We start from the raw sequence: 27,588 nt of genomic DNA on the forward strand, positions 1-27,588 counted from the left end.
TTTGCGGTATTACAGGGCATCAGACAGTAAGATGGGGCAGACGTATAATATTCAGATTTTGGAGAAACTATAGTTATTATAAATTATAATGTTACAGATCCCCTCCTGCTTGCCATTAAGGAGCCAGTTTGAGGCAATGTTATAGACTCCCTCCCACTTGTTATCAAAGTGCCAGCTACGTCTAAGCAAACCAATACTGAATTAGAAACCAGTCTGGTTCCCCATCTGCCATAAAGGCCTAGTCACATACCTAAGATAGGATAGTTGTGTGCCTCCTGAAACTGTCTTTAAGTTATAATTTACTCATCAATGTATGTAAAACTATCTTACCTTGTAGTTGTGACATGTTAGGGTCTAAAATAACAGTGTGCTCCCTGAAATTTCCCCGAAACTACCTTCTTACTTCCTCACTAAATTTAGGGTATAAAAGTAGGGAAAGACAGAGGATTGGGGCTTGACACTTGAGACACAAGTCTAGTTAAGCCTGTATGTGTAAATAAACTGTGTGCTTTTCCCATCAAAGCCTCGAGTGCTGTTCAGTTTCTTTGGTAATTGTCCATAACAGTAAGATCTAGGGCAAGTCATCAGAATCATTAGAGAGAAATTTTAAAAGATGAGAAGCTAAGGTATCAGTAGAATCATCTAGATGCACATTAAAATCTCTAAGAATCATGAGTGGTACTGACCAGTATGCTCGGTAGTTCAGCAACAATGAGGGATGATATGACCTGATGACATGAGGCTCACAGAGTAACGTATGCTATTCTGTGCTGTTACTCTGGTACAAGAGCTGTGTAGAAAAGGTGTAACATTACAAGGCTGCAAAGGAAAAGGCAATGTCCACAGAGGAATTCTGTTTCTGTTACAGAAAGAGATGTCAGGGTTTCTGTTACAGAAAGAGAAAAGGAGGTAGAGAATACAAGAGCTGTCTCTCAGGATGCACTGTGAATTTCAGAAGCCACAGAAGTCTACAGAAGTTAGGATGGGGTGGAAGAAAGGAATATAGTACATAGAAAACTCTGGGAATTTGTGTGAGAGAAGAGATGAAGCTTGACTTGCAAATCTAGTGCTTCTTGTGGTGTTTGGCATAGATAAGCATAAAATATAGTGATCTTCATGGATTCAAGGTAGACACTAGGGTGATGCTTATTAGTTGGTAAAAACCTGTCAAGGGAAGAAAGACAGCCTGAGGATTTTTTGGTTTTACCCTTAATCAGGGGACACCCTCTTGAGAGTGTTGAAGTTATCCAGGGAAGCAAGGTGTTACTCTGAGCACAAAGGTCCAATCTTAACCCCTATCAATAGGGAACAGGGAACCTGGGGATATATGGCTTCAGTTCTAGTGCCTAAGTTCACTTCTGACTCCTGTTAGTAGAAGGATGGGTTAATTATACTGTTAATAAATCAATTCTTGTGGACAAAACAGAAGAGGTCCAAGGAAGTTGGGTATTTCTTTCAGGTCACAGATTACTTTCTTGACAATTAAATATTAATGCCTGGGCCCAAGAAGTAAATCAGAAACTTCAGATGTGATTTAATCTAAAGATGGGACCCATACATCAGTTTGTCTTAGATGCTACACAGGCGATTTTAACATTGAGTCAAAGCTGAAAATCAGTTACATTTTTCTGATACTTCCTCCACATACAATTAGATTTCTTGAAAGTTCCCTGTATGTAAGCACATCTTTGCTTACAAGTTTCAGTGTTATTAATAATTTAATGCAACAATTGCTGAGTTTTATGTGCTATAAGGACCTAGTTGTTGCTCGTGGTATGGAAACTCTAAAATAAACCAGGTATGATTCTTGTTTTAAAAAACTTACAAAACAGAAGAAAGTTAAAAGTATTAAATTACAATTTAAAAATATATAAGAGATATGAGGGAGATACAAACAAAATATGCTATATGAACACAGATCATGGGGAAATTAATTCATCAAGAAAAGATTTCATTGGTTACCTGATTTTGAAATTCAAATACTAATTATGCTGAAATGGGAAGTTTAATAAAACTAACATTCACATTTTACCTGGCAGTGCCAGTAAGCTCGATAACTTTTTGCCTTTTCAACTCTGCTTCATGTGTGGCTGCTTCACACTTCTCCTCCATTTTTCTCAATTTTTCAGCTGCACTTTCCCTTTGTTTTTGAAGTTCCTGTTCCAGTTTTGACACCTAGTAAAGCAGTTTTCAAAATCAGGTCAACATTATTTGAAGGAAAACACTTATAAAAATGTAGCCTTAATGTGCTGTACATTGAGGCTTAATGCTATAACGAGTACTCAAACAGTATCTTTCACTTTGTGTTTCTATGGGGGTGCAAACTGTTGAAATCTTTATTTAATGTATACTAAACTGATCTTCTGTTAAAAAAAAAGAAGAAGAAATTATCAATTCCCAACTTGACTCTCGCTGGGATTAAACATGACAATAGGTCTGATCTGATTTCATCATCATTTAAAAAATCATCTATTATTTTTCACTTTATGTTTCTGTGTGGGAGCAAACTGTTGAAATCTTTACTTAATGTATGCTAAACTGATCTTCTGTATATAAAGAGAATTGAAAATGAATCCTCATGTGAATGGAAGGGGAGAGGGAATGGGAAAGGGGAGGGTTACGGGTGGGAGGGACGTTATGGGGGGGAAGCCATTGTAATCCATAAGCCGTACTTTGGAAATTTATATTCATTAAATAAAAGTTTAAAAAAAATGTAGCCTAGCTTATAATTCAGTTTCAAGATGTATTATAAAGGGGCCGGCGCTGTGGCACAGCAGGTTAACACCCTGGCCTGAAGCGCCAGCATCCATATGGGCACTGGTTCTAGTCCCAGCTGCTCTTCTTCAATCCAGCTCTCTGCTGTGGCCTGAGATAGCAGTGGAAGATGGCCCAGTGCTTGGGCCCCTGCACCCACGTGGGAGACACGGAAGAAGCTCCTGGCTCCTGGCTCCTGGCTTCAGATTGGCCCAGCTCCGGCTGTCGTGGCCATCTTGGGAGTGAACCAGCAGATGGAAGACCTCTCTCTCTCTCTCTCTCTCTCTCTGTCTCTCTCTCTTGATCTGCCTCTCCTCTCTCTGTGTAACTCTGACTTTCAAATAAATAAATAAATCTTTAAAAAAAAAAGATGTATTATAAAAAGCAAAAGTATAACCGGCGGCCGGCGCCGTGGCTCAATAGGCTAATCCTCCACCTTGCGGCGCCGGCACACCGGGTTCTAGTCCCGGTTGGGGCGCCGGATTCTGTCCCGGTTGCTCCTCTTCCAGGCCAGCTCTCTGCTATGGCCAGGGAGTGCAGTGGAGGATGGCCCAGGTGCTTGGGCCCTGCACCCCATGGGAGACCAGGAAAAGCACCTGGCTCCTGGCTCCTGCCAGGATCAGCGCGGTGCGCCGGCTGCAGCGGCGGCCATTGGAGGGTGAACCAACGGCAAAAAGGAAGACCTTTCTCTCTGTCTCTCTCTCTCACTGTCCACTCTGCCTGTCAAAAAAAAAAAAAAAAAGTATAACCGGCGCCGCGGCTCAATAGGCTAATCCTCCACCTTGCAGCGCCGGCACACTGGGTTCTAGTCCCGGTTGGGGCACCAGATTCTGTCCCGGTTGCCCCTCTTCCAGGTCATTTCTCTGCTGTGGCATGGGAGTGCAGTGGAGGTTGGCCCAAGTGCTTGGGCCCTGCACCCCATGGGAGACCAGGAGAAGCACCTGGCTCCTGCCATCGGATCAGCACGGTGCGCCGGCTGCAGCACGCCGGCCGCGGTGGCCACTGGAGGGTGAACCAACGGCAAAGGAAGACCTTTTTCTCTGTCTCTCTCTCTCTCTCTCTCTCTCCCTGTCCACTCTGCCTGAAAAAAAAGAAAAAAGAAAAAAAAAGAAAAAGTATAAATCAGGAAGTAATGTTCTAAAATATAAGATCAAAACTTACTTGTAAATAATAAAGACATTTCACTGAGACAGAGAGAAAGTGGCCACACTGTAACACTAAAATAGGACTTAAAAGAACTGAACAAAGTAATGGCAAATGGTCCCCCTTTTACTGTCCCTACGTGAAATGTTCTTCTTTTTGATAAATTATGTTCCTTTTCCTCTTCACAAATAGATTCACTAAGGAAAGGATTCCTAGAATCTCTTTTGACTTCAAACTTTACAATTTGCATTTGTTCCCTAGTTATTCTTCCTGCTATTCTACAACAAAGGAATCAAATTGCTTCCTGGGTATTCTGGATTCAATTCCTTATCCACTTTCTGAGGAATCTCATACCATTGACCATCTCTGCTCTCTCCTGTATGTATCTTCAGTTTCTCTTTCTAGCGTTACTTTTTTTTCTTATTTTAGCATTTAAACATGTTCAAGATCTTCCAATTCTAACAAATTTTCTTTTATACTTCTACCTCTCTCCAGCTACTACTCTTTCTTTCCTTCCCTTCATAACCCAACTTCTCAGAGGTTTCTCTGCTTGCTGTATCATTGTCTCACTTTTTCTTTTTTTAATTCCTTTACCCATAGCAAACTGGCCATTCCATATAAACTGATTACATCATCAGTGACTTCCCAGTTGCTAATACCAATGAACAGTTCCCAGCCTTCATTTAATGTGACACTGATTCTAGCAGCCCATGACACCAATTGTGATTCCTTCCTTCATGAAATACTTACTGTGGCTTCCACCTATCACATCCTTCAGTGATCCGTCCAAGTCAGTCATTTCACTTTCATTCTATATTCTCTAAGTAGTCTTAGGCACTTTATGTTTTTTTGTGAACATTAATATGACTGTGCTTTCAAAGTTAACCTCTGGCTTTTGACTTTAACATTCTGCTTGCTCTTCTAAAATCTCTCATTGAAGAACGTAATACAAATTATAAACCATCAATATCTACCTCCCCATCTCAACTTCAAAGAATAAAATGAAAACAGTATCTAGATTAAAATGGAAAGAAATCAAGGCAAATGTACTCAGTCTATTCTTGATTAAGTAGCACACACACAAGCAAAAGAATTTAAAGATGAATAATAACCTCAAAGGATCCAACACAGAAGCTGTACATTGCAGAACATGAAAGGCAAAAAGAATATATACTGGAAAATTTACTCTAAATACTGACGAAATATTTAGATATAAATGTCTGTATACCTTTAGAAACATTCTAGAGGACAAAACACCTTTTAAAGCAAGGAACACAAAGCGATAAAATTACCAAATAAAAAATTCAAATCAAATATATAGAGAGAAACAAAAACACAAGAAAACCACAAAACCAACATAGAAATAAAACTACTGTGGTAGAGGCCTTCTCAAAATAGAAATAGAAGAAAAGAAAAAAACTTATCCTGGGAATGGGATATGGTCATTATCTGCTTGCCTGTAAATGTTTCAACTGTGGTCACTATCTGCTTGCATGTAACTGTTCTGCTTGCTAACACAGAGCAACAGTGTTAATCTATGCCAGACAGTCGACATACAACTCAGTATGTGTGTGGAAGAAACATTATCAGTAACTATGTAAGCATGTGCAATACTGTATCAATTCCTGTAAGGGCCATGTATCATTAGAATATCCAATCAAATGTATGCAGATACCCATATAAGGGAGACAAAAAAGCTAAAACCATATATTAGAAAATACCCCTCTTGGTTCAGAGCTCAGTCTTTTGGATAAAAATCCAACTGAGCCTTATGCTGGCATAATAAAAGAATACTTCCTTGTTAACTGGTGTTTCCTCTTTGTTCACAAATCCTGCTACACCATCTTAAAAGGAATAAGAATCATAATCAATTCTGCAAAAATAAGAGTAAAAGGGGCATAGGTAGTGGGAATCAAACACCAAAGAGAGGAAGATCAGCCAAATGAAGAACTGGTTTTTTGAAAAAATAAACAAAATTGACACACCATTGGTCCAACTAACTAAAAAAAGAAAAGACCCAAATCAATAAAATCAGAGATGAAAAAGGGAATGTAACAACAGACACCACAGAAATAAAAAGTCATCAGAAATTACTACAGAGTTGTATGCCAGCAAACAGAGAAATCTATCAGAAATGGATTCCTGGACACATGCAACCTATCTAAAGTGAACCATGAAAATATAGAAAACCTAAACAGACCCATAACTGAGACAGAAATTGAATCAGTAATAAAGTCCCTCCCAACAAAGAAAAGCCCAGGACCGGATGGATTCACTGCTGAATTCTACCAAACATTTAAAGAAGAACTAACTCCAATTTTTTTTTAAGATTTCATTTATTTATTTGAAAGGCAGAGTTATAGAGAGGAACAGGAAGAGAGAGAGAGAGGTCTTCCAATTGCTGGTTCACTCCCCAAATGGCTGCAACAAAGTAGAGAGCTGGATCAGCAGTGAAGCAGCTGGGACTTGAACCAGCAACCATATAGGATGCTGGCACTGCAGACAGTGGCTTTACCCACTATGCCACAGCACTGTCCCCAACACAGCTCTTAAAGGTCTCACCTGGTGCCACCTCTTAATACCTCATAATGGAGATTAAATTCAACATGAGTTCTGCTAGAGACATTCAAACAACGGATGAGGCTGAGGATAAATGAAAGAATAAAGATCAAATGAAAAAGAGGTAAAGTATAGTAAGCAGTACACCAGAAACAAAAATGTATATATTTCTGAAACATGATTTCTTTTGAAAAGAGAAAAACAAAAAAAAATGTGAAATATCTGTCTAAATAATTCAGATAAACTTGGTAATGAATGAAAGAAAAAAGATGGAGCCAGCACTGTGGCATAGTGGGTTAAAGCCCTGGTTTGCAGAGTCAGCACCCCATACAGGTGCTGCTCCACTTCTGATCAGAAGATGGCCCAAGTCTTCGGTCCCCTGCACTTGCATGGGAGACCCAGGAGAAGCACCTGGGTCCTGATCAGCGCAGCTCTGGCCGTTGTGGCCATCTGGGGAGTGAACCAGCAGATAGAAGACCTTTCTCCCTCTCTGCCTGTGCCTCTCTGTAACTCTGCCTTTCAAATAAATAAATGAATATTTTTAAAAAATTAAAGAAAAAAGATTAGACCTTGGTAGAAAATTGCCTAGGACTCTTTCACTGGAGTAATAACCTTTTTTAGAAGTAGCAAGGGTATGGGGCCGGTGCTGTAGTGTAGCAGGTAAAGCCACCGCCTGCAGTGTTGGCATCCCATATGGTGCTGGTTTGAGACCGGCTGCTCCACTTTTGATCCAGCTTTCTGCTATGGCCTGGGAAAACAGTGGAAGATGGCCCAAGTGCTTGTATTCCTGCACCCATGTGGGAGGCCCGGAAGAAGCTCCTGGTTCCTGGCTTCAGATCAGCACAGCTCCGGCCATTGTGGCCAACTGGGGAGTGAACTAGCGGATTGAAGGCCTCTCTCTCTGTCTCTCCTTCTCTCTCTGTGTAACTCTTTCAAATAAATAAATAAATCTTTAAAAAAAAAAGAAGTAGCAGGGGTAACTTTGAGATTTCAATTTTAGTCCAGTGCTTTGTAATTTTTGTTAGGGAATGTCACACCATGTTATCCAAAAAGAACAAATTAGAAGGGATAATGATTTAGATAGGTATTATATTTGGGTTCAAGAAGAAAAGAGAGATTGAATAAAGAAGTATAAATTATAACTAAATTGTATGGACTGACATTCAGCCCCAGTGTAGAAATGCAGGTCAGACTCCAAGGGAATACAACATTGATACAGAATATTTAATAGAATGTGAACTCTTTGATGTTAAACAGCAATTTATATAACTAACCAATAATATATTAATGATTTTAAAAATTTGAATTTCATACAAATAAAATCATTCTTGAATGATAATACATACCTGTTTCTCAAGTTTAGTTTGTATATCTTCTAGCTCTCCATTTCTAATTGTTTCTTGTTGTAACATTTGCTGCTGTTGCTGAAGAGTATGCTGTAGAATAACATTTTGCTCCATAGTCTCTTGAAGACTGTGATTTTTTATCTTTAGCTCTTTTTGCAAACAATATACCTAACAAACATATACATATATTTATATATATATATATATTTCTCATTACAATGAAATGCTTTAACTAGAAAGCAATAAAATGTCAAAGCTGTCTTTCTTATTAGACAGTTATCTCCAGCTGTTGTGTGGGGCAATCGTATTCAAGGCTATAATTTGTCTTTGGGGAGGGAAGTGTTCTTCTTCCTTATAGAAGGATATATTATAAATGCCTCATTACCAGACTAGCTCTTGGTGTCTGAGCATATAGCTTTTGAAATATTCTTAAGTGATGAAGTTATTTTGGCTCGGCTGGGCACTGAAACATGCTTTCTGTCTAAGTCTAGAATTTTGATACTTGTAAGCTGGTCATTGTTCCTCTGTGTCTGGCCCCAAATAAAACCCTGAACTCTGAGTCATAAACAAGTTTCCCTGGGCAGAAACACGGAACACATCTCGCCACACTACATGGATACTAAAGGAGCACATTCTTTGTGCCCCTTCTCAGAAAGAAGGAAGAACATAGGCAGCCATGGATTTCTCTACATTCTACTTGCATTTCCCCCTCTTACTGATAATAAACTATAACCATGAAGGCATTGCATAATGTTAGATGCTATTTATTATATTATTGTTGTTATTATTACTGTTTATAAAATAGCATCAGAGCAAACATTCCTGAAAATCCACGGTCCAAAGAACAAATGAAAGAATAACAATACCAACTACGAAATTTGCTTATTCACTCCAAATAGTTAGAACTTGAATTACGTTGCTCTACAAAATGGCTTTAAAAGGTATCTTTGGCCGGCGCTGCGGCTCACTAGGCTAATCCTCCACCTAGCGGCGCTGGCACACTGGGTTCTAGTCCCGGTCAGGGTGCCGGATTCTGTCCTGGTTGCCCCTCTTCCAGGCCAGCTCTCTGCTGTGGCCCGGGAGTGCAGTGGAGGTTGGCCCAAGTACTTGGGCCCTGCACCCCATGGGAGACCAGGATAAGTACCCGGCTCCTGCCATCGGATCAGTGCGGTGCGCCACCTGCAGCGGCCATTGGAGGGTGAACCAACGGCAAAAGGAAGACCTTTCTCTCTGTCTCTCTCTCTCTCTCTCACTGAGCACTCTGCCTGTCCAAAAAAAAAAAAAAAAAAAAAAAAGGTATCTTTAAAGCTATCTCAGAGCACCTATGCACCTATATCAAGAAGGAAACAAAATCCTTTCCATTTCTGGTAATCTAATTCCTAAAAATTTGCCTACAAAAATTATTTTTTAAATAGTATAAACAACAAAGCACAACTTAAAATATATTTTATAATATTTCACCTCCTCCCAAAGGGGAAGATTTAATAAATGATGATATACAGTCTGATTACAAATGATATAACTATTTAAAATCACAATTAGAAAGACTAGTAAACATGTACAATTCTATAAAATGAAAAGAAGTTTAAAAAATCACATTTTATTGATATAAAAATATAAATGAACTAGAAAAATGAAAACTGAAGTAGTTGAGAGTGAATTGTGGGTAAATTTCATTAAATGTTTGCCTATTATTGATTTTGTACTGAAGTTTTTTAAAAGATTTATTTATTTATTTAAAGGCAGAGTTACAGAGAGGCAGAGGCAAAGAGAGACAGAGGGAGAGAGAAGTCTTCCATCTGCTGGTTCACTCCCTAAATGGCCAGAACATGCAGAGCTAGGCTGATCCTAAGCCAGGAGCCAGGAGCTTCTTCTGGGTCTCCCATGTGGGTATAGGGGCCCACAGACTTGGGCCATCTTCCACTGCTTTCCTAGGCCATAGCAAAAGCTGGATTGCAAGTAGAACAACCAGGACTCAAACCAGTGCCCATATGGGATGCCAGCACTATAGGCAGCGACTTTACTCGCTACACCACAGTGCTGCCTGATTTTATAATGAATTTTTTAAATGAAAAAAAAAAAGCCATTCATTTAAAGCAAATATTTTTTCAATAAATATCAATCCAGAAAAAAAGAAATTTTAAATTCCTTATAAAAACACTGGAAACATATTATAACTTGGTTCTTTTTTCTAATTATTCAGCAGTTTAACAATCAGCAGCATCATAAAAGTCTTAGGGGCAAAATATTTGTTGTTCATGATGAGAAGTACTTAGATTTAAAACTTCTACATTGTATGATAATGGTATAAATTTAGAGTACCTCTAATATAACAGGCAACTGCTATTATACTCTTTTTAAATGCTAACTGGTATACTTAATTCTGTTACGAAAATAATTCAGGGGACAGCGCTGTGGCACAACGGATAAAGCTGCCGCCGCCTTCAGTGCCAGCATCCCATATGGGTGCTAGCTGGAGACCTGGGTGCTCCACTTCCAATCCAGCTCTCTGTTATGGCCTGAGAAAGCAGTAGAAGATGGTCCAAGTGCTTGGGCCCCTGCACCTGCAGGGGAGACCTGGAAGAAGCTCCTGGCTCCTGGCTTCAGATCAGCCCAGCTCTGGATGCTGTAGACGTTTGGGGAGTGAACTAGCTGATGAACGATCTCTCTGCCTTTGCCTCTAACTCTATAACTTTGCCTTTTAAATAAATAAATACATATTTTAAAAAAATTCAGTGTAAACAGGTATCATGTCCCCTTATTAAATTTCTGTTAGCTCCAGGCCGGTGCCGCGGCTCACTAGGCTAATCCTCCGCCTTGCAGCGCCGGCACACCGGGTTCTAGTCCCGGTCGGGGCGCCGGATTCTGTCCCGGTTGCCCCTCTTCCAGGCCAGCTCTCTGCTGTGGCCCGGGAGTGCAGTGGAGGATGGCCCAGGTGCTTGGGCCCTGCACCCCATGGGAGACCAGGAAAAGCACCTGGCTCCTGGCTCCTGCCATCGGATCAGCGCGGTGCACCGGCCGCAGCGCGCCGGCCGCGGCGGCCATTGGAGGGTGAACCAACGGCAAAGGAAGACCTTTCTCTCTGTCTCTCTCTCTCTCACTGTCCACTCTGCCTGTCAAAAAAAAAAAAAAAAAATTTCTGTTAGCTCCAAACGAAACTGCAGATCACACCTCTATAGTGGTTTCTTTATAAAGAACTGATTTTTCTGCAAGATAGGTTTAAATACTATTTTCTTCACTAGAACACTGTGTTTCACACTTATTTTCCTAGAGAGAAAATGGACAAAATGTAAAAATAAGACAAAATAGGGCCGGTGCCACGGCTCAATAGGCTAATCCTCCATCTGTGGCACCGGCACACGGGGTTCTAGTCCCAGTCGGGGTACCGGATTCTGTCCCGGTTGCCCCTCTTCCAGGCCAGCTCTCTGCTGTGGCCCGGGAGTGCAGTGGAGGATGGCCCAAGTGCTTGGGTCCTGCACCCCATGGGAGACCAGGATAAGTACCTGGCTCCTGCCTTCGGATCAGCGCGGTGCATCGGCCGCAGCGGCCATTGGAGGGTGAACCAACGGCAAAAGGAAGACCTTTCTCTCTGTCTCTGTCTCTCTCTCACTATCCACTCTGTCAAAAAAAAAATAAAAAAAAAATAAAAAGACAAAATAGAAGAAACAAGACCTAACAAAACACCAAGAATCCAAACAGTACAACAAAAATTTGTTGTAAAAATTTGTTTATTTGAAAGGCAGCGTTATAGGGGGGGGGGGGGGGTGGAACTTCCTTCTACTGGTTCACTCCCCAAATGGCTGCAATAGCTGGAGATGGGCCAGGCCAAAGGCAGGAGCCTAGAACTCCATCAGGATCTCCCACGTGGGTGCAGGGATCCAGGCACCTGCCCAAGCACATTATCAGGGAACTGGATTGGAAGTGGAGCAGGCAGGACTCGAACCAGTGCTCACATAGAATGCTGGCTTCATAGGCAGTGGCTTAACCTGTTGCATCACAACACCAGCACCAATAACAAAATTTTATTTCAGTAATTTAGCTACTGCCAAATTTTAATGACATACATCAAAATGTCAAATATCAGTTGTATCACAAATATTAATTCATATTACCCCTCAAATTTATTTCTACCAAACTTATATGATATTTCATGGCACTGACCTTTAAATTCCAGTTGGCTTTGCCTTAAAAATACAGGAGGTTTTTTTTTTTTTTTTTATATTATAGTCTCTATTAAGATAGCATCTTCAGAAAAATAAACCTTTCTCACAGTATTTATTTTATAAAGTCAATAAGAAAGTAGAGTTTATATTATAAAATATACTTTGTGCTGCTTTATGTGGTATTAATGTGTACCCAAAGCAAAAATACTGTTTTGATTAAAAATATAACATAGGAGCCAGCGCTGTGGTATAGTAGGTTAAGCATCTGCCTGCAGCACCAGCATCCCATTTGGGTGCTAGTTCAAGTCCTGGCTGCTCCACTTCCGATCTAGTTCTCTGTTACGGTCTGGGAAAGCAGTGGAAGACTGCCGAAGTCCTTGGGGCCCTGCTTCTGCATGGGAAACCTGGAACAAACTCCTGGCTCTGAGCTTCAGATCAACCCAGTTTCCGTTGTTACAGCCATTTGGGGACTGAACCAGCATATAGAAGACCTTTCTCTGTCTCTCCCTCTCTGCCTATAACTCTGCCTCTCAAGCAAATAAATAAATCTTTAAAAAACATAAAAATAAAAATATAACAAACGATATTATATGTTTCTTAAAATTTAAGTCGACAGATTTAAATAAAAATATTTATGAGCAAGATGATTGATTTTATTGAATAAATTATTTATGCATAAAACAGTTTTATTCACATCTATTTTATATTATATTGACAGTGTAACTTTGCATAAAAACACAATTTCATTACTTTTAAATGCATTTTTAAAGGAACATTTTAGTATGGAATTAAAATATTTTTCCAAAATTCAGATCCCAAAGTTGATATTATTTTGATCACAACTGCATTACTGCATCATCTGGAAAAGAATATTTCCTTGCAAATTATTTCTTAATAAGTCAATTCTGATTAATACTATTGAGAATATTTCTAAACATGTATTTTAGGTTAAAATACAATTATATGGGGTAGGTATTTGGCACCACTTGGGATGCCCACCTCCCATACAGTGCCAGGGTTCGAGTTCCAGTTCCAGTTCCACTCCTGACTCCAGCTTCCTGCTAGTGTACACCCCTGGGAGGCAGTAGGTGGTGGTCTACGTTCTTGGGGTTCCTACCACCTACACGGAGACCCAGAATGAGTTCTAAGCTAGTGGCTTTGGTCTGGTCCAGTCCCAGCTGTTGAGGGCATTTAGGGAGTGAACTAAGATAGGGAAATCTCTCTCTTTCTGTTTCTCTGCCTATCAAACCAATAAAATAAATAAAAATTATAGAAAAAGAAAACATGCATTACAAATTCTATCAAAGAAATAAGGGAATTCTTCACTTCAAGTATCATTATGAGAAAACAGTGAATGCCTATCATACTGAAAGTGCAAGAAACTGAGAGTATCAAGATTAATATAAGAAAAGTCTTTAATCTAGTATTTAAGATACTCATTTCAACAAAGTTTTGAGTTACCTTTTTTTTTAAATTTTAACATTTATTTATTTATTTGAAAGGCAGAGGGAAAAATAGAGATTAATTGACTGAGATCTTCCATTCACTGGCTCACTCCCCAAATGGTTGCAATGGCCAGGGCTGGTCCAGGCCAAGGCCAGAGGCTCAGAACTCCATCTAGGTCTCCCACATGGGTGGCAAGGGTCCAGGTACTTAGGCCATTCTCCATTGTTTTCTCATGTGGATTAGCAGGGAGGTGAATTAGAAGATGAGCAGCTGGGATTCGAAGTGGCACTCTGATATTGGATGCTGGTGTTTCAAGTGTTTGCTTAAGCAGCTGGACCACAACATCAGAAAGCTGAATTTCTAAACCTAATTCTCAATCTTCCATACAACAAGAAACAAAAGTAAAATGGAAAAAATTTGAAGAGCTTTATACCTCCAAATCTAAAACAATGTTCTACGTGTTACTAATTTTATATCAGAACTGCACTGTGACATTAGTAATTTATTTTTCTAGTTCCCTAAAAACAAATAAAAGAATTTTAAGGTCATATTTTATGATGCATTGAAGTGTTTATGCCTTAAAGAATATAAAGTTGAAATTTACAATTTATTAGGCAGTGTTTTTTTGTAGTATCAGATACAAAAAGATGAACTGTTAAAGTATCTTGAAAACACTATCTCAGAGAGAAATCACTTGATGGGATGGGCACTCAAGCTAGTAGTTAAGATGCCAGATAAGACCTTGCGTCCCACATCAGGGTACCTGTGTTTGACTCCCAGTTCTGGCTCCTGATTCCAGCTTCCTATCAATGTAGAACTTGGAGACAGGAGTGATGGTTCATGTGACTGGGTTCCTGCCATCCATGTGGGAGACCTGGATTAAGTTCCCAGCTCCCAGGTTCAGCTTGGCCCACACCCAGCCATTGCAGGCATTTGGGGAAGTGAACTAGCAGATGGGAGCTCTCTCTCTCTCTTTCTTACAAATAAATAACCAAATAAGTAAAACTTCAAAAAAAAGAAATCACTTTAAAAATATACCATAAAGGAAATGTAAATTTACCTCTTCAGATTTCTTCTTCAGTTGTTTTTCAAACTTCTCCTTATTTCCTTCCAATTGATTCAAATGTAAGGCAAGTTCTTCCTTACAAATTTCTAATGCTGAATCTAGTTGTCTGACCTAAGTAGGAAAAAAAAAGGAAGAAAATGAATTATCAGTGAAGCTTATCACATACTCAGTATTTTACAGATGTATCTCCTAATGCTACCTCACTGTTCCAAACTATAGATTTATGTAGTCCTACTAAGGAAATAAAATGCTATTAAAAAAAGATTTATTGAGAAATCTAATTGCTCACTGGAAACTAGGGAACCAAAGAGAAAATCAGAGAATGCAATCCTAAAGAATAAACAGGATTTGAAGTAGAGAAGGGCATGTAGGTAGAAGTGGTATGTTTAGTGGCAAGGCACTGAAAGGGAATGATAAGCTGGCTGGATCTTCAAGTGTCACGAGTGTATGGGGGGTCTGGCACCGTGGCTCACTTGGCTAATCCTCTGCCTGCGGTGCCGGCACCCCTGGTTCTAGTCCTGATTGGGGTGCCAGGTACTAGTCCCAGTTGCTCCTCTTCCAGTCCAGCTCTCTGCTGTGGCCCGGGAGGGCAGCAGAGGATAGCCCAAGTGCTTGGGTCCCGGCACCCACATGGGAGACTAGGAGGAAGTACCCAGCTCCTGGCTTCAGATCAGTGCAGCGTCGGCGGTAGTGGCCATTAGGGTAGTGAACCAACAGAAGGAAGACCTTTCTCTCTCTCTCTCTCTCTCTCTCTCTCTCTCTCTCTCACTGTCTATAACTCTCTGTCTCTCTCTCTCTCACTGTCTAACTCTGCCTGGCAAAAAAAAAAAAAAGAGTGTATGGGGTGGGAGCCAGTGCTGTGCTGCAGTCAGTTAAAGCCCTGGCCTGCAGCACTGGCATACATATAAAGTGCTGGTTGGAGTCCCATATGCTCCACTTCTGATCCAACTCCTTGCTAATGTGCCTGGGAACCAAGTCTTTGGGCCGCTGCATCTATGTGGGAGACCTGGAAGAAGCTCCTGGCTCCTGGCTTTGGATCAGCTCATTTCTGACCACTGTAGCCATTTGGGGAATGAACCAGCAGCTGGAGGACCCCTACCCCCATCTCTACCTCTCCATCTAATTCTTTCTTTCTTTTTTTAAAAGATTTATTTTATTTATTTGAAAGACAGAGTTACAGAGAGAGGTAGAATCAGAGAGAGAGAGGTCTTCCATCCACTATGTTCACTCCCCAGATGGCCACAACAGCCAGAGCTGTGCCGATCCAGAGCCAGGAGCCAGGAGCTTCCTCCAGGTCTCCCATGTGGGTGCAGATGCCCAAGCATTTGGGCCATCTTCTACTGCTCTCCCAGGCCATAGCAGAGAGCTGGATCGGAAGAGGAGCAGCCGGGACTACAACCGGCGCCCATACGGGATGCCGGCGCTTCAGGCCAGGGCTTTAACCCGCTGTTCCATAGCTCCGGCCCCTCTAATTCTTTCAAATAAATAAAATCTTAAAAAAAAAAAAAAAAGAATTGCATGTGGTGAACATTTAGCACAGTGGTTAAGGCACTGCTTGAGATATTTCCATCTGATCTCAGAGTACCTGTGTTTAAATCTCTAACCTGCTTCCAAGTCCAGCTTCTGACTAATACACATCCTGGGAGGCAGGATGGCTTCAGCACTTGGGTCCCTGTTACCCATGTGGGAGAACTGGAATGATTTGTAGGCTCCTATCTTCAACCTGGCCCATCTTCAGCTACTGTGGACATCTGGAGGGTGAACCAGTAGATGGAAGGTCTCTGTCTCTCTACCTTTCAAACAAATTAAAAATTGAAAAAAGTATAAATTTGTAAGAAATGGTTATTTGGGAGATAAAATATACTATGGTAAATTGGCTAATCCTCCACTTGCAGTGCAGGCACCCCAGGTTCTAGTCCCGGTTGGGGCACCGGATTCTGTCCTGGTTGCTCCTTTTCCAGTCTAGCTCTCTGCTGTGGCCCGGTAGGGCAGTGGAGGATGGCCCAAGTCCTTGGGTCCCTGCACCCACATGGGAGACCAGGAGGAGGCACCTGGCTCCTGGCTTCAGATCGGCGCAGTGTGCCAGCTGTAGCAGCCATTTGAGGGGTGAACCAACGGAAGGAAGACCTTTTTCTCTGTCTCTCTCTCTCACTGTCTAACTCTGCCTGTCAAATAAAAAATTAAAAACAAAACAAAACAAAAAAACCTGTAGGCTAAACATCCTAAAACACTTTCTTTAAAAGGTAAGCAGTATTTAAGCCTACTTCTTTCAGCCCCTTGAACAACACAAGATAGGAAAGTGAATACAAACTTGTAGACTGTTATTGATGCTAAGGTGGGAGTATTTTGAAATGCTGACAGTGCTAAGAAAATGAAAATTTTTGTCAGGAAAGAAGCAATAAGATTTCTTGGCTTTCAATCAGTTAAAACATGTTTAGAAAGGAAGCAATGAAACTTGGCTTGTGTGTTCACACAACTGCAAATGTTTTATAAAATCTTAGTACTAAAGGGCACTCAAACTTATTGCATTTTGTTTTCACAAAACTAGCCCAGGGGATGGGCATCATGGTGCAGTGGGCTAAGCCACTGCTTGGGATGTCCACATCCTATATTATAGTGCTGGTTCAAGTCCTGGTTACTCTGCACTTATGATTCACCTTCTTGTTAATGTACTTGGGAGGTAGTGGCTGATGGTTCAAGAGCTTAAGTTCCTGCCACCCACATGGGAAAATAAAATGGAGTTCATGACTCCTGGCTTCAGCTTTACCCAGCCTTGGCTATTTTGGGCATTTGGGGTACAAACTACCAGATGGAGGACCTTTCTCTTTCTGTTTTTTTCTGCCTTTCAAATAAATAATATTTTAAAAAATAGTCTGAGGCTCATAGTTTGGATGTGTGCTCCATATCCTACTAAGATTTTTGTCTTGCTTCTTCCTTTTCCTTACTGTAGTTTTGAGCTTCTCGGGGTGTTTTTTTTCTTTCCCCTCTTAATGATAGTATTCTAGAAAGCAAGAGGGGCCAGTGTGTGGCACGGTGGGTTAAGCCACTGCTGGTGACATTGGCATTCTGGTTTGGGTCCTAGCTACTCCACTTCTGATTCCACTCCCAGGTAATTTACCTAGGAAAGCAACCCACATGGGAGACCAGGATGGAATTCCCAGCTCCTGGCTTCTTCCTAGCCCAGTGCTGGCTATTGTGGCTGTTTGGGAAGTAAACCACAGATGATAGATCTCTCTCTCTCTCTCTCTCTCCCTCTCTTTTTTAAAGATTTATTTATTTATTTGAAAGGCAGAGTTACAGAGAGGTAGAGGTAGAGGTAGAGGCAGAGGCAGAGAGAGAGAGAGAGAGAGAGAGAGACAGAGGTCTTCCATCTACTGGTTCACTCCCCAAATGGCCACAACAGCCAGAGCTGGGCTGATCTGAAGCCAGGAGCCAGTGCTTCTTCCGGTTCTCCCACACAGGTGCAGGGGCCCAAGGACTTGGGCCATCTTCTACTGCTTTTCCAGGCCATAGCAGAGAGCTGGATCAGAAGGGAAGCAGCCAGAGCTCAAATCAGTAGACATACTGGATGTCAGCACTGCAGGCAATGGCTTTACACCACAGTACCAGCCCCCCGTCTTTCTCTTTTACTCTGCCTTTCAAATAACTAATAAATAAATACATCTTTTTTTAAAAAGAAATCTCTGCAAGATGAACAGAAAAGGGGAAAAAATGTTCCCTCTTGCAGGTAACTATAAGCTATTACCAGAATAAACATTTTTAAATTAACATTTGTTTTATGAAGGGCATAACTATCAGTTTTATTTCTTAAGGGAGAGAATGGGTATTGATATAGAGAAAAATAAAATTTATGACTGTCACAGTATTATTATCTAATAATTAATGATGTAATAATTCATTCTGCCAAGGCTCATCACTAGATGTGACAACCACTGATTATAAGGTTAATGAGGAACAAGATAATCACATGGCCTCAAAAATTAACTACAGTTTGTTTGCTAACCACCAAGGGAAAAATGTGTTCTTAACAACAGTGAGATCTGGCAGTCCACATTAATTAAGATCTAAAATTGACACGGACATTAGTGAGGTAGTCTGATATTATGACTATGTGCCTCCTGATATGAAACAATGAAACCCATATTGTGTTTCTGTTGACCTAAATTTTTCAAAAGTCAGTGTCATTAAAAAAAAAAAAAAAAAAAAGGAAAGAGACAGTGAACTTAGTATAGACTGGGGGAATCTAAACCACAAATTATAATAGAACTGTAGATTGAGCAAGCTAGTATCTCTCAGGTTTTAACATTTCCATGTATACTCCACTGAGATACAGATTCTGTGGGATGGCACCATGGCACAGTGCATTAAGCCACTGCTAGCATTGCATATTGGAGCACTAGAGTCCTGACTGCTCTGCTTCCAAATCAGTTCCCTACTAATGCACCTGGAGCAGCAGTGGAAGGTGGCCCAAGTACTTGAGCTCCTGTCCCCTTGCGAGCTCCTGGCTTCAGCTTGCCTAACCCTGACCACTGGGACCACTTGGGCAGGGAACTAGCAGATGAAAGACCTCTTTTTCTCTCTGTCTCTCCCATCCTCTGTGATACTCTGCCTTAAATAAATACATCTAAAAAAAAAAAAAAAAGAAAAGAAATAGATTCTGTTTCAGTATCAGGGCTAAGATTAGAGTCAGGGAAGGGAGATACCTAGAGCTCAGAATTTAAGGAGGCACTTACTCTCAGGGTCATGCAAGTTCGGATCCTTTTTACTTGTATAATCCAGAGAGTGTCTCCTTAAATTCTACACCAGTGGCATCTCACTTGATTGACTTTGGTCCTAGTTCTGGAGCATGACTAGATATTCTGTAGGTCTAACAACCTCCCAGGTGATGCTGCTGCTGTTGGTCCATTAACCATACTTTTAGTAGGAGAGCCACAAAGGACATTTTTAAATAACTGAGAAAATTTCAGAATCAATTATATGTTGAATGAAGATATTGAACTAATGTTCACATTCTCTACTGTGTATTAGTGATACGGTTAATAAGAGAAAGGTTCTCTTCTTTAAGCAATAAAGTTGTAAAGTATGATGATATATGCAGCCTTCTTTCAGGTGGTTGGCAAAAAGGAATTATGGTGGGTGACAGGTAGGTACACACACAGGCATGCATTTGTATGTAGAGAAATGACGTGGGTACAGGTAAAGTTTAATGAAACTAGGTGAAAAGTACCAAGTGCCTTCTATACTATTCTTTCAATGTTTTGTGAGCTTGAAATTTCTTTTGTTAAAGCTTATTTTTTATTCTAAAAATATTTATTTTCATTTTATTTGAAAGGGAGAGAGAGAGAGAGAGCATCCCATGTCAGTGGCCGGGGCCCAAGTACTTCTGCCACGATCTGCTGCCTCCTGGGGTGCACATTAGCAGGAAGCTGGATCAGAAGCAGAGGAGACAGGACTTCAACCAGTAAAATATGGATACACTGCACAAAATGGATGATTCATATTCATTCCAGGACTGAGAGGGGATAGCACAGGATTTCACTTTACTACTCAGATAGGTGCATAATTTAAAACCTATGAATTGTTTATTTCTAGAAATTTCCACTTAATATTTTCAGACTGTGGTTGACCTAAGATAACTAACTCTGGGAATGTGAAGCCACAGATAAGCAGGAACTAGTGTATAGTAGCTATTTATTAAACTTTGAGTAATCCAGTATACGCTGAGTTCTTCATACATTTCATTTAATGCATTAAGCTCTCCCAGGGTATTCTGTTATTGTACAGATTAAAATAATTAAAGCTCAGAGAGCTTAAATAACCTGGCCAGGGTTACAGTCACTCTGACTGAAGGCAATTTAGCAACAAAGCCAATGTTCTGAACCATGAAGACATACTACACACAAAATCATATTTTAGCTGGATATTTTGGATCTAACTTCTAATTTACCTTATGGCAGAACTGGTCAAAAGAAGCAAAATTAGGCTGCTTTTAGTTCTGGCTTGTTTCACTTTCTCAGTTATTTCTTTATTGGTAATAATACTGAGTGACAATTACAGTTAAAGTTAAAAACATTTTTAAGATTTAAAAAAATCCTTTTAAGACAAAGGTAAGCTAAATAATCTAAAAGTTAAATATCAACTATCAAGAAATTAAGATTATAATTCACATTAAAAAACTTATTTACAGAAACTGAGTTTAGCTCTTAATTGACTTTTAGGGATACAATTTTTACAATTTATAGAGAAAAAAAAAGTTCAAAGAATGTCTCCAATAATAAAAAATTTTTAATATTATTATACTAGCCTTGATTGTTTCTTCAGACACTTGGTTCTGTAGTGCTTTCAAAGCTTCATCTTTCTTCATATTTTCCTTTTCCATTTCCTGAGAGCATGGAAAAACGTAAGTTATTATATAATTAATGTAATTAGATTCAAGGTATATTACAGAATCATAAACTACTAGCTTTTAAATAGCACTCTTACAAAGATGACCTTACCCCTTTGCTTTCCGTCAAGAGTCTATCTAGTGACTCAAGGTGATGTTGTTTACATATTATATCTTGTTGTAACATAGACATAGTCTTCTCTTGTTCTTTAAACTGTTGATCTTTTTTCACTAGTTGAGCTTCAAGCTAAACATAAAATCAGGATTTTCATATTAAATTTTTTAAAAATTTTGAAACATTAAACATGTTCTAAATCCTTATTGATATTTTGTCTAAGTTCTATCGATTACAGGAAAAAGTAATATTGATGTCACCAACTACAATTTTGGGTTAATTTTTTTCCTTCCAAAACTCTTAATTTTTTTCATTTATTTTAAAATTCTACTGCTATGTCTGGATTTAAGCTTACCATTTCATTATAAGTTTTCTCTTTGTCTCCTGTTTTTCATTCTGTTTTTCTTTTCCAGCCCTACTTGAAATTATTTGACTATTTTTAGAATTCCATTTTATTGCATTTTTCTACATCTAGTTTTCTTAGTAGTTGCTCAAGAGATTATGATACACATATTTAACATTTTACAATGTACTTTTTTAAAAAAAAGATTTATGTATTTATTTGAAAGTCAGACTTATAGAAAGAGAGGGAGAGAGAGAGAGAAATCTTTCCTCTGTTGGTTCACTCCCCCAGATGGCTGCAACAGCCAGGACTGGGTTAGGCTGAAGCCAAGAGCCAGGAGTTTCATCCAGGTCTCCCACATGGGTGCAGGGGCCCAAATACTTGGGCCATCTTCTGCTGCTTGTCCCAGGCCATTAGCAGGAAGCTGGATTGGAAGTGGGGCAACCAAGACATAAACCAACATCCATGTAGGATACCAGCATCACAGGAAGTATTTACTCACTATGTCATAATACTGGTCCACACAATATACCTAGAATTAATATTCTGCCATTTAAAGTGAAATGCAAAACTATAAAAATTTACAAACTGTGGCAGGCGTTTTGGTGTTAGGCTGTGGCAGGCGTTTTGGTGGTAGGCTGTCAGTTGGGATGCCCGCATCTCATATTACAGTCTCTAGAATCAAATCCCACCGCTGCTTTGCATCCAATCTCCTGTTAATGCAATGGGGAGGCAGCAGATGATGACCCAAACACTTGGGTCCTTGCCATCCACATCGGAGGCTGAGATGGAATTCTTGGCAGCCTTTTGGGGAATAAACCAGCAAATAGAGGACCTCTCTCTGTTACCCTGCCTTTCAAACAAATAAATAAAATATAGGACCCTTTACCTTTCCTCCTTTATAGTTAATTGTCACAAGTATTACACTAACATACTTTATGAGAAAATATTCTAATATTTTTCAACTGTCATAGATAGTATAAAAATCTCAAGAGGAGAAAACAGTCTATTATATTTATGAAAATATATGCTACTTTTGTTGCTCTTCCTTTATTCCAAGTTTACCTCTGGAATTGTTTTATTTTGCCTAAAGAACTTTCTTCACTATTTTCTTCTAGAAATTTATCTAGTGATAAATTCAGAGTTGTCTTTCATCTAAGAATTCTTTATTTTGCCTTAATTACTATAGAATATTTTTGTTGAACATAAACTTAAGGTTGACAGGTTTTACCTTTCAGCACTGAAACAAATGTTGTTTTTCCATCTCCTTACTTCCTTGAAAAAGATGCAATAATCTGAAACTTTTTTCCCCAATAGGCAGTGTTTTTTATCTCTTGGTACTTTTATCATTTTTTTTTGTTAAAGTTTTTAGTAAGGATTTTGATGTGTATGGTTTTTTACCTATTTGATCTTTTTGAATTTATAAATATATTTTTTTCATCAAATTTGCAAAAATTTTCAGTCATTATCCCTTCAAATACTCTTCTGCATCAACTTCATCCTTCTCACCTTCTGGAACTCTGACAGCATGAATGCTAGGTCATATTAAATTGTCCCACAGGTCCTTAAGACCCTGTTCAAATTTTTTTCCAAAATTTTTTTTTCTATTTTTCAGACCAAATAATATCTAAATTGAAGTTCTACTGATTCCTTCCTTTTGAACTATTAAGCCCATTCAAATCATCTTTTTTATTTAGTCTTATGATTTGGTTCAATCTGTTTTACTTTTAACTCTTTTTTTCTCTTGTCCACTCTTCAATTAACCTATATCTCTAAGGAAAAAGAGTCTATGGCATCACTTTTACTTTGATAACGTAAAAATAATAATTCTTACATGGAAGGCATACCATATAAGAAAGCCCTGGAAAAATAGTTCAGGAGGAATGGGATTCAAATTACAATTTTTGCCACTAGCTTTTCTGTGTCTCTGTCTCCTTAAATAGAAAATAACCAACACTGGGCTAGAAATGTTTAAGATTCTTTTTAACACTAAACATGCATTACTTACCCTTTCAATTTGCTTTTCCATTTCTTTATGCTGCTCAAGATGAATTTTCTTTGCTTTTTCAAAGGCTAAACAAATTTTCTCATGCTCTGTATTGATATTCGTTTCTAAACTTCTTATTTTTTCATTTTTTTCCTAGAAATACAAGGCACATTAAGAGAACATAATTGAAAACAGTTATTTAACAAAGTACATGAGTCAGGGTGGACATTGAGACAAAGTGGTGTAAGCTGCTGCCTGTGACACTGGCATCAAGTGAACACCAATTTAAGTCTCTGCTGCTCCACTTATGATCCAGCTCTCGGCTAATGTGTCTGGGAAAGCAACAGATAATGGCCCAAGTTTTTGGGCCCCTGCACCAACGTGGGTGACCCAGAAGAAGCTCCTAGCTTTGGCCTGGCCCAGCCCTGGCCACGGCAGCCACCTGAAGAGTGAACCAGCAGATTGAAAATATCTCTCTCTCTCTCTGTAACTCTTTGAAATAAAAAATCGTAAATAAATCTTTAAAAACAAAAGGCAAGAGGGAAGGCATTGTGGTGTAGCGGGGAAAGCTGCTGCCTGCGATGTCGGCATCTCATATGGGGACCAGTTTGTGTCCTGGCTGCTCTGCTTCTAATCCAGCTATCTGCTAATGGCCTGGGAGAAGCAGCGGAGAATTGCCCAAGTGTTTGGGCCCCTGCTACCCATGTGGGAAAGCTGGATGAAGTTCCTGCTTTGAACTGACTTAGCCCTTGTTGTCACAGCCATCTGGGGAGTGAACCAGCAGATGGAAGATCTCTGTCTCTCTCTCTCTCCATAACTCTGACTTTCAAATAAACAAATCTTCTAAAATAAAATACATTGGGGCTGGCGCTGTGGCATAGAGGGTAAAGCTGGCACTTGCAGTGCTGGCATTCACATGGGCACAAGTTTGAATCCCAACTGCTTCATTTATGATTCGGTTCTCTGCTAAGGCCTGGGAAAGCAGCAGAAGATGGCCCAAGTCCTTGGGCCCCTATACCCACGTGGGAGACCTGAAAGAAGCTCCTGGCTCATGGCTTCAGATCGGACCAGATCTGGCCATTGGGGCCACTTGGAGATTGAACTGGCAGATGGAAGACCTTTCTCTCTGCCTCTGCCTCTCTGTAACTCTGCTTTCACATAAATAAATCTTTAAAAAAATACGTTAGTCAAGCATTAAATCTGTCATATTCTATTTTTCAAAGAACCACAGTAGGGGGCCGGCACCATGGCTCACTTGGTTAATCCTCTGCCTGAGGCCCAGGCAACCCATATGGGCGCCGGGTTCTAGTCCCAGTTGCTCCTCTTCCAGTCCAGCTCTCTGCTCTGGCCCGGGAGCGCAGTAGAGAATGGCCCAGGTGCTTGGGCCCTGCACCCGCATGGGAGACCAGGAAGAAGCACCTGGCTCCTGGCTTCGGATCAGGGTAGCTCCGGCCATGGCGGCCATTTGGGGAGTGAATCAACGGAAGGAAGACCTTTCTCTCTGTCTCTCTCTCTCACTGTCTATAACTCTACCTAAAAACAACAACAAAAACAAAAACAAAACAAAAAAAATACTTTATCCTGACAATTCCTTTACATCCCCATCCCCGGACAAGTTATTTCTCTAGACTCTCTGATCATGGGTAATTTATGTGTCTGCCAGCTTAGACTGATGCTTGAGTGCTATGATTCAACAAGGGCTCCATTGTCATTGCAAGAGTTACAAATCCAGTCTCTCTCGCACCAATCTCTCCATCCCTCTCTCTCTCATCACTATGTCTCTTCCTTTCTGTAATACTGCTTTTCAAATAAAATAAACGTTTTTTTAAAAAAAGAACCACAGTAGATAATACTTCAAACTTTAACAAAACAGTCATTTGAAAATATTTTAGCAAAATGAGATGATTAGCTATTTTAAAATACTGAGAAGTATATCAAAGAACTACCACTTTCTTCAAGTATATTAGGATAAAAATGACAAAATTTGGATAAAAACTTGCCAAGTTAGTCTATCAATTTAAAAATATCAAAAGAAAAACTGATCGGAGGCCAGCACCGCAGCTCACTAGGCTAATCCTCCAGCTTGCGGCACCGGCACACCGGGTTCTAGTCCCTGTCAGGGCACTGGATTCTGTCCCGGTTGCCCCTCTTCCAGGCCAGCTCTCTGCTGTGGCCAGGGAGTGCAGTGGAGGATGGCCCAGGTGCTTGGGCCCTGCACCCCATGGGAGACCAGGATCCTGCCATCGGATCAGCGCGGTGCGCCAGCTGCGGTGCGCCGGCTGCAGCGCGGCGGCCGCGGCGGCCATTGGAGGGTGAACCAACAGCAAAAGGAGGACCTTTCTCTCTGTCTCTCTCTCTCTCACTGTCCATTCTGCCTGTCAAAAAAAAAAAAAAAAAAAAAAAACTGATAGAAAGAGTTTAAGTAGAATTTAAACTTTCCTATTTGGCATATTTTATAATAACGATACTGAAACATATGGTGTCACAAGTTAAGTGCCTAAAAGTCATAATAAACTTATTCCAAAAAGGGTTTTACCATAAGCTCCTGTTCTAGTTCTGCATTTTTTGCAGCAATAGAGGAATAAGCAACTATTTTTTCTTCCAGCTGTTTCTCTAGAGTTAAAAGTTGAGAACACTTCTTTGTCATCTGAAAAATTGAAATAAATTCAGAATTATTTTTCAATACAAAGACATGCACCCTAAAATCAAATACCTGCTCCTCTTTTCAACATTCAAAAACACTGTCTAAGGGGAGGCGTTGTGGCATAGCGGGTAAAGCCGCCACCTGAAACGCTGGCATCCCATATGGGTGCCGGTTCAAGTTCCGGCTGCTCCACTTCCCATCCAGCTCTCTGCTATGGCCTGGGAAAGCAGTAGAAGATGGCCCAAGTCCCTGGGCCCCTGCACCAGCATGGGAGATCCGGAAGAAGCTCCTGGCTCTTTGCTTCAGATGGGAGCAGCTCCGGCCATTGTGGCAAATTGGAGAGTGAACCAGCAGATGGAGGACCTTTCTCTCTCTCTCTCTCTCTCTCTCTCTCTGCCTCTCCTTCTCACTCTGTGTAACTCTGACTTTCAAATAAATAAATGAAATCTTAAAAAAAAAAAGCACTGTCTTGATAAACTGGGCAAATTAATGGAAAATAAACATATAGGATGCAAAGTAAATAATCCTTTAATCTACGTAATTACAAGTACTTTAAAAACTAAGAGGCAATTTAGATGAAAAACAAATAGTGAAAGAAAAATCAGGGATATGACATCACTTATTTTACTTATCTATCACATGAGTAGTTTAACTCAGACCCTTATACACAAATAGGATATAGGATTGTAGCCTAACACAATTTTTCAAAAAACTGTAAAATACTGAAATTATTACAATGAAATGGTAATAGCATTTACTCCTGGTAGTAGAATTATCAATAGTTTATTTTTCTTTTTCCTTGTCTGTATTTTTAACATTTTCATAAAAACTGTGTTACTTTTGCAATTTTTTTTAAAAAGTTACTAATCTTAGAACTTCTTAGAACTTCAGTTTTCTAAGCAAGCTGGTGTCTGTAACGATAAACTGATTAAATTTCCTTTTTCATTATGAGCATAGTTCATATCCCAGTTATCTTTCCCTTGGACTTGGCTATAGACTTTCAGACAGGGAAACCAGACATTTAAAAAGTACCCTAGTAGAATAGACTGTAGCATCTGATTTGTAAGTTGATTATAACATATATACATGTGGTCCTGCTCCACAATTAGCTAACAGGGTATCCTTGTCCTAGTTTCACTGAATATAAAGATTGGATAATCTCAAAAGATATAATATCCCCTTCTAAAAATGTAATCAACAACATATTTGCATCAGATTCACATGTAATTGTTCAAAAATGCAGGATCTTGAGCCATACTCCTTGTCTTCTTAATCACAATTGCTAGACCAGAACCCAAAAATCTGCAAGCTTGGCAGGCTTCCTAGGTGGTTCCAATGTTTGCAAAACTTTGTAATCTTCTATTACTATTCCTTTTCTTCCAAACACATAATCCAAATTCTTTACCTATAAATGTGTACTGGCCATATTAACTTATACTGTGAAAGAAGCACAGGTAACCTATAAGTGAAAGAAGTAAGGCCGGCGCCGCGGCTCACTAGGCTAATCCTCTGCCTTGCAGCGCCGGCACACCGGGTTCTAGTCCCGGTCGGGGCGCCGGATTCTGTCCCGGTTGCCCCTCTTCCAGGCCAGCTCTCTGCTGTGGCCAGGGAGTGCAGTGGAGGATGGCCCAGGTGCT

General features: G+C 40.0%; 1 protein-coding gene across 14 annotated transcripts in view; it reads right to left on the reverse strand.

The window, feature by feature from the left end:
• CCDC18 (coiled-coil domain containing 18) overlaps positions 1 to 27,588 on the reverse strand; it is a 139,320-nt gene that overhangs the window by 61,423 nt on the left and 50,309 nt on the right. For all 14 annotated transcript variants that reach the window (XM_008264871.5, XM_070078029.2, XM_051857478.3 and 11 more), the window contains 7 exons: positions 25,844 to 25,954; positions 23,329 to 23,460; positions 20,975 to 21,109; positions 20,782 to 20,859; positions 14,472 to 14,588; positions 7,803 to 7,970; positions 2,033 to 2,175 (listed from right to left, as the gene is read on the reverse strand). In XM_008264871.5, coding sequence (XP_008263093.3) covers positions 2,033 to 2,175; positions 7,803 to 7,970; positions 14,472 to 14,588; positions 20,782 to 20,859; positions 20,975 to 21,109; positions 23,329 to 23,460; positions 25,844 to 25,954 — 884 coding nt within the window. The remainder of the gene's footprint in view (positions 1 to 2,032; positions 2,176 to 7,802; positions 7,971 to 14,471; positions 14,589 to 20,781; positions 20,860 to 20,974; positions 21,110 to 23,328; positions 23,461 to 25,843; positions 25,955 to 27,588) is intronic.

This window comes from Oryctolagus cuniculus, chromosome 7, assembly GCF_051225735.1.
Source record: "Oryctolagus cuniculus isolate XC-2025 breed Fujian yellow rabbit chromosome 7, ASM5122573v1, whole genome shotgun sequence".
In the NCBI taxonomy this organism is placed as follows: domain Eukaryota; kingdom Metazoa; phylum Chordata; class Mammalia; order Lagomorpha; family Leporidae; genus Oryctolagus; species Oryctolagus cuniculus.